Source organism: Macaca fascicularis, chromosome 3 (assembly GCF_037993035.2).
Source record: "Macaca fascicularis isolate 582-1 chromosome 3, T2T-MFA8v1.1".
NCBI lineage: Eukaryota > Metazoa > Chordata > Mammalia > Primates > Cercopithecidae > Macaca > Macaca fascicularis.
The window spans coordinates 86,324,048-86,338,521 of record NC_088377.1 but is presented as its reverse complement, the minus strand read 5'-3'; the positions used below and the strand labels follow the sequence as shown (position 1 = coordinate 86,338,521).

Here is a 14,474-nt window from a genome sequence, read left to right as displayed (position 1 = left end):
TTATTTCAATGTTGAAAATGAAACATTACATATAAGCATACTAAAAAGTTTAGAAAACCATTCACTAAACTATCAACAGGGAGTAGAAACAGAATTTTTCATTTTCTATCCTGTGTTTTTTTCCTGAATTATACAAATGATGCAAATTCTCTGTAGAAATTTTAGAAATTAACACATTAGTAAACCTACCATCCAAAAATACTTTTTGAGATTTGACACATCAAAACCACCATATATATTCTTAGCACATAAATAATCATTTATATGTTCTTACATAAATATATAAACATTTATAAAATCTAGAATCACTTGTTTTATGGGGAGGGAAGGCCATGTCAATAATGTAGGAGGATGGATGGCCCATGGACTAACAAAAATTTCTGTTGTAAATGTTTGACACCAAGGGGAAGCGCTTGACCTGGGCCGTTCAATGGGTGATGCTTGAGCTGGCTTTGGAAGGTGAATGCTCTAGTCAAGGAATGTAGATGCTGTGGTGATGGAAACACTTGATAGTCAGGTGGGCTGGAGGTAGGAAGGAGAAGGTAAAGCTGGAGGATACTTGATTTTGTTTTGAGTTTTTGTTTTTTTGAGACTGGGTCTTGCTCTGTCTCCCAGCCTGGAGTGCAGTGGTGCCATCACAACTCACTGCAGCCTTGATCTCTCGGGCTCAAGTGATCCTCCCACCTCAGCCTCCCAAGTAGCTGGGACTACAGGCGCACACCACCATGCCCAGCTAAGTTTTGTATTTTTTGTAGAGACGGGGTTTCACCATGTTGCCCAGGGATGGTCTAGAACTCCTGGACTAAGGGATCCACCCACCTCAATCTCCCAAAGTGCTGGGATTACAGGCACTTTGCCACAGTGAGTCACTGTGCCTGGCTGAAGATCCTGGATTTTGAAGGCCCCTGAATGACAGTGAATGTGATGCTATAGGCCACTGGGCTTCCTTGAAGAGTTCTGGGTAAGGATGCAGTGTGGTAAGCTTTATATTTCAGACAGTTTATGAAGTTGTGTGGAGGACAGATTGGGGGAATAGGAGCATGAAAGCCAGGGACAAAGCTGGGCAACCATTGAAATGTCTATAATACATTTTGTTTCCTAAGTACAAACATAGAGGTGACCATGTGTCCTGGCTGGCTGGAGACAATCCTAAATTATGGCTTTGGTCCCAGAGTAATTATATTAAGAGCCACTTTCATGCTCAAACATGTCTCAGTCTGAAGATTAAATATCATCTACATATACACAGCAACAAAACTTCCACAATTCTTACCTTCACTGTGTGAAAGGCACTGACATTTTTTTCTCTTTTTTATTTTTATTTTTTATTATTTTTGAGACACAGTCTCACTCTGTTGCCCAGGCTGGAGTGCAGTGGCGCGATCTCAGCTCACTGCAACCTCTGCCTCCTGGGTTCAAGTGATTCTCAAGTAGCCTCTCAAGTAGCTAGGATTACAGGCATACGTTACTATGCCCAGCTAATTTCTGTATTTTTAGTACAGACGGGGTTTCACCATGTTGGCCAGGCTGGTCTCGAACTCCTGACCTCAAGTGATCCGCCTGCCTCAGCCTCCCAAAGTGCTGGGATTGTAGGCGTGAGCCACTTCGTCTGGCTTTTTTTTTTCAAATGTTGGTTGCAACCTATTAAATTGATTTCGTGACACACTAAATAGTTCATAACCCTCAGTTTAAACAACTCTGACCTACACGCCTGCCAAGTCTTAGGAAAACAGGAAGGAGACAGCTAATTAAGTTTGGGTGATGCATAGTCTAAGGCATTGGTTCTCAACATTGGCAGTGCAAGATCACGTGAGGTACGACTGAACACGGAGATCTCCAAAACTGCGGAGAGTTGTGCGTGTGCACGTATGCACAGACATCTACATGGAAATGGCTGTAACGCATCCAGCCATAAGGCGTACAAGGGTATGTATACTTACAGAGTTAAGAACCACTATTCTCAGGAGTTATATGACAGCCTGAGAAGACGCCCAGGATGTAGGAACAGGGAGCAAGCGAGCGTTTGGCACCTTGAGGGTGCTCCGCGCGTCTGGTAAAGCCAACGAGCCCCTCCTCTTCGCTGGCCTCTCCGGGGCCTTGCTGACCAGTGGTCGAAGCCACAGGACCGGGTGCGGGTGGCCAGCGTAACCGGGGCAGCCCCGCGGCTTCCCCTCGGCCGCGCCAGGACGCTCTGCACGCGGCGACGACGGCCCCACAGTTCCCCGCGCGCGCAAGCGCAGGCGGCGGCTCCCGGCGTGCAGCTCGGTGGCGGCTGACCCGGCAGCGGGCCGCCTCAGGCAGCCCTGGCCGGGCCGCCCGGGTCCCCGGCAGCGGGGTAGGATGGCGCTAAAGCGGATCCAGAAGGTACGCACTTTCCCACCCTCCGACTCTTTGGGTGTCCGAAGCGTCGAGGTGTGGGCGGGGCGCCGCTGCCGTGAAGTGAAAGGTGACAAAGGCTCCGCAAGTCGCGGATACACCTGCCTAGGAAGGTGGCCGAACAGCCACCCGCGCAGCCTGAAAAGCTAACGCAGCCTGAGAAGGGGATTGCGCGAGCGCGGGGCGGGGCCGGGCCGTGACCACGTGGGCTGCGTCACGCTGGCGGGGCGCCGTGGGGCCACCTGCAGGCTCCTGGACAGCGGGTTGCTGGGTCCCCGGAGTAAGGCAAGCTTGCTCCTCTAGGGTATCCAGAAGGGCTGGATGGGTATCCAGAAGGGTATCCAGAAGGGTATCCAGGATGAAGCTGGGTCCTAAGCGATGAGTAGGAACTCGGCAGGTGGGGAAGAGGGAAAAAGGCTTTCCCGGCAATGGGGAGACCACGAGGCCTGGAGGACTGACAGGATAGGGGAGAAGCTGAAGGGCAGATGGTGTGGACTCGGGTGGTCCTTAGGGGCAGTGCTGAAATAACTGATTTTTATCCTGTAGGTAAGAGGGAGTCCATGAAGGTTTAATGCATTCACTAGGATTTGGAAAATGCACAACAGTAGAAGAAAGAAGTATTTCTAATCCTATCACTTTACTATTTGTTAACATTTTAGCATACCTATGTTCAGTTTTTTCTATATTTAAAACAATTATCCTGCATTTTGTATTCCACTTATTCACATAATAGTAAATGTAAGCATGTTGTGAAGTAGTATTTATAACTTTTTTTTTTTTTTTGAGACAGTCTTGCTCTGTCGCCCAGGCTGGAGTACAGTGGCACAATCATGGCTCACTGCAGCCTCAACCGTCCGGGTTCAAGTGATCCTCCCTCCTAAGCTTCCTGGGTAGCGGGGACTACATGCCACCATGCCCAGCCAATTGTTTATTTTTTGTAGAGACAGTGTCTCACTATGTTGCCCAGGCTGGTCTCATACTCCTGGGCTTAAGCGATCCTCTTGCCTCTACCTCCTAAAGTGGTGGGATTACAACGTGAGACACCATGTCCAGTTCTGTAACTAATTTTTAACATTAACTTTCCACAAGTACATGACTAGTGACTTATTTAGTCATTACCTGTAGTAGGTAAAACTGTAGTAGGTAAAAGTATGAACTTGGGTGTCAGACCTGGGTTAGAGAATGTGAGGTCACTTATAGTGGGACCTTGGGTAAGGCACTTAATCATTCCTAGCCTCCCAGTCCTACATGTTTACAGAGTTGTTTCGAGAATTAAATGCTATGAAATGTGTTTAGCACATGCTTGCTGTATACCAAGCACTCAATATGAGTTAGCTGCTGTTGTTCAAAATTCTTCACTATTTGCTGTTATGAACTTTGTATTAGGCTGTTTTGTTTGCTATAAAGGAATATCTGAGGCTGAGTAATTAATAAAGAAAAGAGGTTTATTTGGCTCTCAGTTCTGCAGGCTGTACAAGAAGCATAGTGCCAGCATCTGCTTCTAGTGAGGCCTCAGGAAGCTTACAATCATGGCGGAAAGCAAAGGAGAAGCAGGCGTGTCACCTGGTAAGAAAGGGAGCGAGAGAGATGCCAGCTCTTTTAAACACCCAGATCTCGCATGAACTAATAGAGTGAGCACTCACAGATTATTGTTGGGGGGCTACCAAGCCATTCATGAGGAATCTGCCCCCATGACCCAGACACCTCCCACCAGGCCCCGCCTCCAACACTGGCGATCACATTTCAGCATGAGATTTGGAGGGGACAAATATCCAAACCAGATCAACCATCATTGTACAGTGAGCCTTTTCCTTAATTCACATTACTGGGTTTGATTGCCAGAGGTGGAATAACAGGATCTCTGAGAGTATGACTCTTCTTTTTAAATAGCTGTCCAAAAGAGAGATAATTTTGATGAGTTATTCTCTGAAAGGGGTCATCTGTCATCCTAGGGCTTTGAAGCAGGTGAATGACGTGCTGAGATCTGTGTTATAAAAAGATCCTTCTGGCGGCAGTGTGGCCTAAAGTGGGACAGAGGGAGACTAGAGGCTGTTGTGAAGATTCAGCAGAGGCTTTGCCCAAATTAATGACCATGGAATGGATGCTAGGCCAAAGCAGTGCCTGGACCACATTACAGAAGTGGAATTGACAGGACTTGAGGAGAGGATGTGGTGAAAGTGAAACAAGGAGGTGTACAAAATGGGTCACAAAGCAGTGCCTGGACCACATCACAGAAGTGGAATTGACAGGACTTGAGGAGAGGACGTGGTGAAAGTGAAACAAGGAGGTGTACAAAATGGGTCACTTAGTAGATGGTGGTGTTATTATCTAGGATGGGGAATCAGAAGTTTTGAAGGCAGGGAGGAGGGTAGGAGAGATTAAGGAGTAAAGGTTTGAGCCTACATATTCAAATGTATAGGCTGATAAGATTTATAAAAGGAAGGGTTTGGAAAAACAAGTTTGGACCTTGAGCATGAAATGTCAACTATAGATCCAAGGTAACTGAAGTCATAAGGCCAGGGAGAACTTTTCCTTGATAAGAATCAAGGACAGGCTGGGTGCAGTGGCCCATACCTATATCCCAGCACTCTGGGAGGCCAAGGCGGGTGGATTGCTTGAGTCCAGGAGTTTGAGACCAACTGGGCAACACAGCAAAATTCCATCTCCACTAAAAATTAAAAAATGGCCAGGCGAGGTGGCTCATGCCTGTAATCACAGCACTTTGGAAGACCAAGATGGGTGGATCATTTAAGGTCAGGAGTTTGAGACCAGCCTGACCTATGTACTGAAACCCCTCTGTAATAAAAATACAAAAAAATTAGCCAGGCGTGGTGGTGCACGCCTGTAACCCCAACTACTCCAGAGGCTGAGGCAGGAGAATTGCTTGAACCCGGAGGGTGGAGGTTGCAGTGAGCTGAGATTGCACCACTGCACTCCAGCCTGGGTGACAGAGCGAGACTCCGTCTAAAAAAAATAAAAGTAAATTAAAAAAAAAAAAAATTAGCTGAGCGCAGTGACACACATCTGTAATCCCAGCTACTCAGGAGGCTAAGGTGGGAGAATCACCTGAGCCTGGGAGGTCAAGACTGTAGTGAGCCTCACCACTGCACTCCAGCCTGGGCAACCAGAGTGAGACCCTGTCTTAAAACAAAAACAAAACAAGAATCAAGGTCAGGACTGGCTTCATGTGTGTGTGATGCATTCAGTCTCACAGGGCCCCAGGCTTGGATGGGCTCTGCCTTTGGTTTTATGCTCTGCTGTCACCATCAGGAAATTCTTAATAATTATTGAACTAGAGACCCTACGTTTTCACATGCACATAATTTGCCCTGCAAGTCCTGGGGAAAATAACAGAACTGTAGGAAATATAACTTTAAAAGTGTGTCAAGCCTGCAGTGGTGAGATAGCACCATTGGGCCACCACTAGTTAGGATGTCTTAGCTGCAAGTGACAGAAGCTGAGCTGCCCTTGTGCATGGAATTGGAGGTCCTGTGGCAGGACCTTGGGAGCAACTCAGTCCCCCTCTCCTGGTCTGTTTCTGTGTCACTCTGGGCTGAATGGCTCTGGGACACACAACCTGCTGGACATCTGGGAGTAATAGAGACAATTGCTTCCAGAAGAACTGATGAGAATGTTCTCAGAAAGCCCAGCAGATGTTTTTTTTTTTTTTCCTTTGCCTTGTTATGAATTATGTCTCATGCTCATTCCTAAACCAATGAGTGGCAAGGAGTCTGGTTACCCTTAGACCTGGAGCTGAGAGTGAGTTGACCAGGAGTCCTTCAGAACAGGAGTCCTTCGGAAAGGAGGAAGGCGGATGGGTGCTGAGCAGGTAGCCAGCAATATGCGAGCCTGAGCCAGGTGTGTGGTGTCTACCAGCTGCCCCTTTAAGTTTCCAATCCACAGCTCTTTCTAACCAACTTCAACCCTTTAAAAATATGTTTTCAAATGAATGTTTCAAATTGAATGTTTTTAGATGCACTTTTTATTTATTTAGCTAGTTTAGTTAGTTAGTTAGTTAGTTTTTGAGACAGGGTCTTGCTCTGTTACCCAGGCTGGAGTGCAGTGGCTTAATCATAGCTCACTGTAGCCTTGACCTCCTGGGTTCAAGCAGTCCTCCCACTTAGCTTTCCCAGTAGCTGGGACTACAGGTGCCTGCCACCACATCTGGCTAATTTAAAGATTTTTGTAGAGAGCGGATTTCACCACGTTGCCAAGGCTGGTTTCAAACTCCTAGGCTCATGCAATCCTCCCACCTCAGCCTCCCAAAGTGCTAGGATTGCAGGTATGACAGGGTTGTATGTGACAGCAGTTCAATTTTTTTTTTTTTTTTTTTTTTTTGAGACGGAGTCTCACGCTGTTGCCCAGGCTGGAGTGCAGTGGTGCGATCTCGGCTCACTGCAAGCTCCGCCTCCCGGGTTCCCGCCATTCTCCTGCCTCAGCCTCCTGAGTAGCTGGGACTACAGGCGCCCGCCACCGCGCCCGGCTAATTTTTTGTATTTTTAGTAGAGACGGGGTTTCACTGTGGTCTCGATCTCCTGACCTTGTGATCCGCCCGCCTCGGCCTCCCAAAGTGCTGGGATTACAGGCTTGAGCCACCGCGCCCGGCCAGTTCAATTTTTTAATTTTTTTTTTTTTTTCTCTTTGATATGTGTATTAGTCCATTCTTACATTGCTATTAGGAAATACCTGGCTGGACACAGTGGCTTATGTCCGTAATCCCAGCATTTTGGGAGGCCAAGGCAGACAGCTCATCTGAGGTCAGGTCCTGGTCAACATGGTGAAACCCCATATCTACTAAAAATACAAAAATTAGCTGGGTGTGGTGGCAGGCGCCTATAATCCTGGCTACGTGGGAGGCTGAGGCAGGAGAATTGCTTGAACCCGGGAGGCAGAGGTTGCAGTGAGCTGAGATCATGCCACTGCACTCCAGCCTGGGCAATAGAGTAAGACTCTGTCTCAAAAAAAGAAAGAAAGAAAGAAAGAAGCTGAAGGCCGGATGAGGTGGCTCATGCCTATAATCCTAGCACTTTGGGAGGCTAAGGCAGGTGAATGGCCTGAGCTCAGGAGTTCAAGACCAGCCTGGGCAACATGGCAAAACCCCAGCTCTACCAAAAGTACAAAAAGTTAGACAGACATAGTTGGTAGTGTGTGCCTATGTTCCCAGCTACTCAGGTGACTGAGGTGGAAGGATTGCTTGAGCCTGGGAAGTGGAGGTTGCAGTGAGCCAATATCATGCCCCTGCACTCCAACCTGGGTGACAGAGTGAGACCCTATGTCAAAAAAAAAAAAAAAAAAACCTGAGATGAGATAATTTAGAAAGAAAAGAGTTTTAATTGGCTCACAGTTCCACAGGCTGTATGAGAAGCATGGCACTAGTGTCTGCTCTGCCTCAGAGGAGGGGACACTTACACTCACGGTAGAAGGCAAACAGGGAGCAGAGCAGGCATGTTACATGGGCAGAATAGGAGCAAGAGAGAAAACAAGGGGAGATTCTCCACACTTTTATTTATTTATTTATTTATTTTTGAGACAGGGTCTCTGTCACCCAGGCTGGAGTGTAGTGGTGCAATTTCTGCTCACTGCAGCCTCTGTCTCCCTGGCTCAAGTGATTCGCATGTCTCTGGTTCAAGTGATTCTCATGTCTCAGCCTCTGGAGTAACTGGAATTATAGTGTGTGCCACCACACCTGACTACTTTTTTTTGTCTTTTTAGTAGAGATGGGGTTTTGCCATGTTGCCCAGGCTGGTCTTGAACTCCTGAGCTCAAGCGATCCACCCACTTGGGCCTCCTGAAGTGCTGGGATTACAAGCATGAGCCACCATGACCGGCCATGACACATTTTTTTTTTTTTTTTTTTTTTTTTTGAGACAGAGTCTTGCTCTGCCGCCCAGGCTGGAGTGCAGTGGTGTGACCTTGGCTCACTGCAAGCCCCGCCTCCTGGGTTCACGCCATTCTCTGGCCTCAGCCTCCCCTAATAGCTGGGACTACAGGCGCCTGCCACCACGCCTGGCTAATTTTTTGTATTCTTAGTAGAGATGGGGTTTCACCATGTTAGCCAGGATGGTCTTGATCTCCTGACCTTGTGATCTGCCCACCTTGGGCTCCCAAAGTGCTGGGATTACAGGTGTGAACCACTGCGCCCGGCCCATGACACACTTTTAAACAATCAGATCTTGTGAGAAGAGGATAATACCAAGTGGATGATACTAAACCAATCACTTGCCCCCAGGCCTCACCCTCAACATTGGAGATTACCATTTGACAAGAGTTTTGGGTGGGAACACAGATCCAAACTATTATATCAATACATATTTAACACATATACTTTGCAATACATGTACTTTAAAGAAAATTTGGAAAATACCTGGCTGAGCAGGGTGGCTCATGCCTGTAATCTCAGCACTTTGGGAGGCTGAGGCTGATGGATCAGTTGAGGCCAGGAGTTTGAGACAAGCCTGGCCAACATGGCAAAACCCTGTCTCTCCTAAATATACAAACATTAGTCGGGCATAGTGGTATGTGCGTGTAATCCCAGCTACTCGGGAGACTGAGGCATAAGAATCGCTTGAACCCAGGAGATGGAGGTTGCATTGAACCGAGATGGTGCCACTGCACTCCAGCCTGTGTGACAGAGCAAAATCCTGCCTGTCCCCCCCCCCAAAAAAAAAGAAAGAAAATTAAAGAAAATTTGGAAAATACTCCCAAAATTCAGTTTTTAAAAAAGTCGTCTCTAGTCATCTAAAGTGGGTCATTTTTTTTCTTGCTGGAATGTGTGCCATGCAGTTCCCCTCCTGGGGGCAACAAATGTTAAAGTAGTCTTCTAGAAATATATATGTATATATATTCTCTACCCATTCATATAATTGTGGTTCACATTTTTGTGGATTTTTTTCAGTGCCTTTGATGTGTATATGTTTCAGATTGTTGTCATCATGTAGTACATCAAATTTTATACTCTGCTTTTTTCTTGCCCTTTTCCTTTAATGTTGTATCATGACATTTTCTCCTGTTGTTCTGTAGTCTTTAAAAACGAATTTTCAGTGGCTGCATAATACTTGGTTTAGTTTCTCAAAAAAAAGTTTAACTTCTGATTATAAAGATAGTAATTACTCTTTAAAGAAACTTGGGGCTGGGTGTGGTGGCTCACACCTGTAATCCCAACACTTTGGGAGGCTGAGGCAGGAGGATTGCTTGAGGTCAGGAGTTCAAGACCAGCCTGGCCAGCATGGTGAAACTCATCTCTACTACAAATACAAAAATTAGCCGGGCATGGTGATGCGTACCTGTAATCAATCCCAGCTACTCTGGAGGGTGAAACACTTGAACCTGGTAGGCAGAGGTTGCAGTGAGCCGAGATGGTGCCAGTGCACTCCAGCCTGGGCAACAGAGTGAGACCCGGTCTCAAAAAAATAAAAAATAAAAATAAAAATAAATAAAGAGAACTTGGAAGTAAGATAATGCTGTATTCATCTACTTCAAGATGAATATTTTTTCAAATGTTCACATCTCTAAAATTGGGATGCTTCTTACAATAGCTGTCAGCCGGTTACCTTCACTTAGTTGTCACTATCTGTATGAGTAAACTGGATCATGGCAGTTCATTATGAGGTAAGTGCATTGCTGGTACTGTATTTGTTGAGTTCAATTGTTTTAAAAATATTTTCAAAAAGATAGTGTGATTTAGCACTGAAAAGAAAAGCTTTCATGAACACAGGCACAGAAACAGGACAGTGAAGAGTAAATTTCATACTAGTGAAGCAAATATTTGTTGTTGGAGGAAGGACTGGAATTTCCTAATTCTATGTCGAGCAACCAAACTCTTCATAGCCCGAGAAAGGAAGGTACCACCTACCCTCAACTTGGTAAGGCTGGGTCATTTTTTTTTTTTTTTTTTTTTTTGGCTGGAATACGTGCAAATAGATTGTGTATCATGGGCCTTTGCAGAATAAGTATTGATGTCTTGAAAGAAAACTCCAGAAACAGTAGTAGAGGACTCTAAGAATTGCCACATTACCATTGTTTTAGAAGACACAGAGGATGATATTGTGTAGACATCAATGACTCAGTGTTGGGCTCTGAATGGGAAGAAACTTTGGGAATACCTGAACAAACCAGTTTATTTATTTCACTTGTTTTTCCTTTTTTTTTTTTTTTTGGATGCATGAATGATACTTAAAAAGAAGCACACAAAGCTATGTCTAAGCCTAAAAGAATTCTTTTGATGAGAGTAATTTTAATTTTTTAATTTTTTGAAACAGAGTCTCACTGTGTCACACAGGAGCAATCTCGGCTCACTGCAACCTCAGCCTTCCGGGGCTAAAGCAATTCTTTTTTTTTCCCCCCCCACAGGAAGAAAAAATACTTTTTATTTAATGACCAAGTACACACACATTCTCACACACACATATGTACATATAACTAAAAAAATTTATTTTGCTCTTTATCATGTGGGATGCATTGTGAAATGTTCTACATTCTTTCATTTAAAGAAAAATGCTGGTCACGTTTTAGTAAAAATATTTCACAAATCACTAATATGTTACAATGCATAACTGCTCTAGAGCATTAACAATGCTAAGCTATAATTATAGGAAAATAGATATTGGTGCTCCTTCTTAGAATTAGCCCATGTGGTATTTTAGGTACTCAACTCAGAGAAAAAAAAATGTAACATAGCCTTGTTACCATGTATCCAGCCTGGACATGCTTTCAATGAGCTTAAATCACCTACCTTCCTAGGCCCAAGATCTGAGGGAATGATTTGCAACTATGTAACAGGACCCTTTGTCTGTACTATACATTTTATATTTCTTTTTGTACATTGTTTCACTTGTTCCTCACAAGGACCCTGTGAGGTAGGGAGGGGAAAATATCAGCTACACTTTATAGATAATGAAGTTAAGATTCAGAGAGGTTAAGTGACTTTCTCGGTTACCATATACCTAGTACAAGGCAGAGACAAAATAGTAACTATTAACTTTTAGGTTGGAGGCCCTTTTCTCTAAACCACATAGCTTCTGAGAGTATAATCTAACCCAAAATATTTTTACTGCTTCATCCTCATTTTCTTATTGTTAATTCAGCTTTTTACAGAATACCATAAAAGACCTAATTCTAAATTCATCATGCTAAATTTATACTTCTCTATCAGTGTAAACTTATGGCCACAGAACACACTTTTTTTGGAAAGCACTGTCACTTTGGCTCTAAAGGAACATAAGCAATATAAAAAGCCCCAGAGGCCAAGGAAATTGAAGAGAAGTCAGAAGAAGGGATATCAAATGGAATGTATTAATAGATTTTACTCCCTTTAAGCTTGTACTTTTGTGAGAGGGTTCAATGGAGAGCTTTAATGCAAATGAGACTTGAAGCTTTTGAAGAAGATCTAAGTCTTGATGAGGTTATTCAAACTCAGATCTTGAATGCATAATGATGATAGGCCATGGTCTTCAAAAACATTGTACTTAATGCTCTTCCACAGTGCTAGGATTGGAATGCCACAATACATATTGATTCATGTTTTTGTCCATTAATGGTCTGTGGGTTTCTTTAAATGAAGTCCATTTTAGAGTCCATAGATATCAGTGTTCTGCAAAACTGTTGGGGATTGGAGGCTCTCAAAAGACCCCAGACACTCCGCCCTGCCCATGGCATCACCCTGTAAAGCGATTCTTGTGCCTCAGCCTCCTGAATAGCTGGTTATAGCCACGTGCCACCATGCCCAGCTAAGTTTTGTATTTTTAGTAGAGACAAGGTTTCACAGTGTTGGCCAAGCTGGTCTCGAGCTCCTGACCTCAAGTGATCTGCCTACCTCAGCCTCCCAAAGTGCTGGGATTACAGGTGTGAACCACTGTACACAGTCTAATAAAAGTAATTTTTAAGTAAAATTAAAGTTTATGTGCAAAGAAAGCATTTGGTGTTAGCTTATTTGCCAGCATGTTCCCCGCCCCCGCCCCCCCCCCCAATTGTATGTAAAGTAAAATTGTGTCTTACAAAGGATGGAGTCTTGGAGTTGATGGAACACAGTTAAGAAATAACTGGGTGTGTAGCATGGTTTGCTTAACTCTTCTCTACTAATATTCAATACTTTAACTTACTTTCTCTTTTTTGGAACTTCTCAACTTCTATCATTGTTACTTGTAATAGTAATTACTATATAAACTTAACCTACTTAATCCTTTACAATAAATAAAATATTTATACATTTAATGATTTGATAATAAATTCCTATGGTTCAAAAGGTGCAAAGGATATACAGGGAAAAGTCTCCCACCCAAGACTGTCCCTAGCCATCCAATTCCCCTCCTGGAGGGGCAACCAGTGTCGAAGTATTCTTCTAGAAATATATATATATTCTACTTATTCCTCTCCCTTTTTATAATACTAATTGTGGCATTCTCTATACCACTATTGTCATGATATTTACTAGTTGCTCTTGCTTACATTATATACATTAAAAACTTACATGCAAAATTTGTAGCCATACAATAGTGCCGGCAAGTTGGCAGGCAAGTTGATTACAGCTTAACAGATAATTATACTGAGGCCCAAAGAGGTGAAAGTGATTTCCTCAGTGATGGAGCTCGGACTCAGACCTGAGTCTTCTAACCCTGTGAGGTGAACACAGGAATTCGATGTGTGAGTGGACTAGTTTCTTTCAAGTCACACCATTCTTCCTTGAAATGCCAGTTAGCATTCAAAACTCCTGGGTGCTGGTTGGAGTCTATCAATGGGGATCCACACACGGCCTTTCAGGGATCATTAAGTGTGGGTGTAACTGTTGATCACACCTCTAAAGGGGCCATGGATTCTGCGTACTGGCAGTGCAAAAGCATAGAGGTGTGGGAAAACCTTGTGAGGTAGAGGGAATTGGTCTGTACTGCTGGCTTTTCCTGCCCCTGGCTCTTCATGTAACCTCTTCAGGATTTGCCTTAACAGTTCTATCATAGAGCTCATTTATCCATGCAGTATCGCAATGAATGTAAACAATTCCCCTGCACCATGATAGTGGAGGTGCTGAGGGGCACATAGCAGAGAGGTAAGCAAAAAGGAACTGTTCCACAGAGATTTCTGTAGCGCTTGCATTTCTGAGCCTGTCCTCGGTCCCCTTGCATGACCTCAGTTGTTCCCAAGTTAAATTCTTTTTTGACCACTCCTAATGCTGCTTCCTGAGTGCTTTCCAAGTATAATTCATTTTACTTATGAGGAAATGGGTTCAGATATATTAGATACTATTAGAATTGGCCAGTGGTATACTGGTAGATGTTTAAAGATCAACCCTCGGGGAGAAAACATGGCCCTGATTTGTAGCATTTGTTGGCTTCTGTGATGTTAATACTTCCATCTTGGCTGATTAAATTTGAAGTGAAGGGGATAAATGCAGGATGGCCAGAGGTGGTTACTGAAATGATCAGCGTGTCCAGAGACATATGGTCAAATCAGGAGAGTTTGTGTAGATAGGACAGTGTTTGGCTTAATTCAGAGATGGTTTCCCATAAAGGGAATCTAGTTGTGGTATAATCCCCGATCCCCACTGGTGCAGTGTTAGACTTTGGCTCAAGTGCCAAAGTCTCCACATTCAGAGCCCTAGGACTTACCACATAACCAGTGGTGACTGGGGTGATTGGGATGGTGGTTGGGGAGGCACAGTAGAGAGATGAGCGCTTCCTTGGTGCTAACTGCTTCCATACATTAATTCATTAGCCTAGTAGTAAAACCTGGCACCTATCCTTCTCCCAGAACTCTCTTCTGGTCTGCTTTCCTTCCATATCCTCAGCACCTGGGGGCCTAGGGATGTCTTCTACCTGAGGAGGTGGGAGGCTAGGCTTGGAGGTAAGGCAGAGCTACGTGTGACTGACTTCTTGCCTGCCCTCTTCCAGCTGTGTACCTTGAGTAGGTAACTTCATCTCTTTACAATTCAATTTCCTAATGTATAAAATGGAAATGATCATACCTACTTCTCTGGTATCTTTACAGCAGGGAGTAGACTCCTGTGACCCACCTTGTCTCTAACCCACTCCTGAGGCCTAGGAGCCTCCTCCCACCAGGAGAATTCCTTCCAGCTACCAAGATTGGTGTGTAAAGGCAGAATCCCCAAC

The 14,474-nt window shown here is 44.5% G+C and overlaps 2 protein-coding genes across 37 annotated transcripts in view; one reads left to right on the top strand and one right to left on the bottom strand.

The window, feature by feature from the left end:
* The window catches only part of URGCP (upregulator of cell proliferation), a 48,079-nt gene extending 45,545 nt beyond the window's left edge, over window positions 1-2,534 (bottom strand). For all 16 annotated transcript variants that reach the window (XM_065542050.2, XM_074035150.1, XM_074035147.1 and 13 more), the window contains exon 1: window positions 1,941-2,534. The gene's annotated coding sequence lies outside the window, so the exon portion shown is untranslated. The remainder of the gene's footprint in view (window positions 1-1,940) is intronic.
* Window positions 1,850-14,474, top strand: part of UBE2D4 (ubiquitin conjugating enzyme E2 D4) — a 28,005-nt gene continuing 15,380 nt past the window's right edge. For 8 of the 21 annotated variants that reach the window (XM_065542064.2, XM_074035174.1, XM_045387665.3 and 5 more), the window contains exon 1: window positions 2,243-2,364. Coding sequence is in view for 5 of the 21 variants with exons in the window: in XM_074035168.1 (XP_073891269.1) it covers window positions 2,341-2,364 (24 nt within the window). In the remaining 16 variants the exon portion in view is untranslated. Of the gene's footprint in view, window positions 1,927-2,242; window positions 2,365-2,572; window positions 2,774-3,836; window positions 3,943-14,474 lie in introns of those variants that run through there. The other 13 variants (XM_074035175.1, XM_015447489.4, XM_005549705.5 and 10 more) reach the window with 3 other exon arrangements.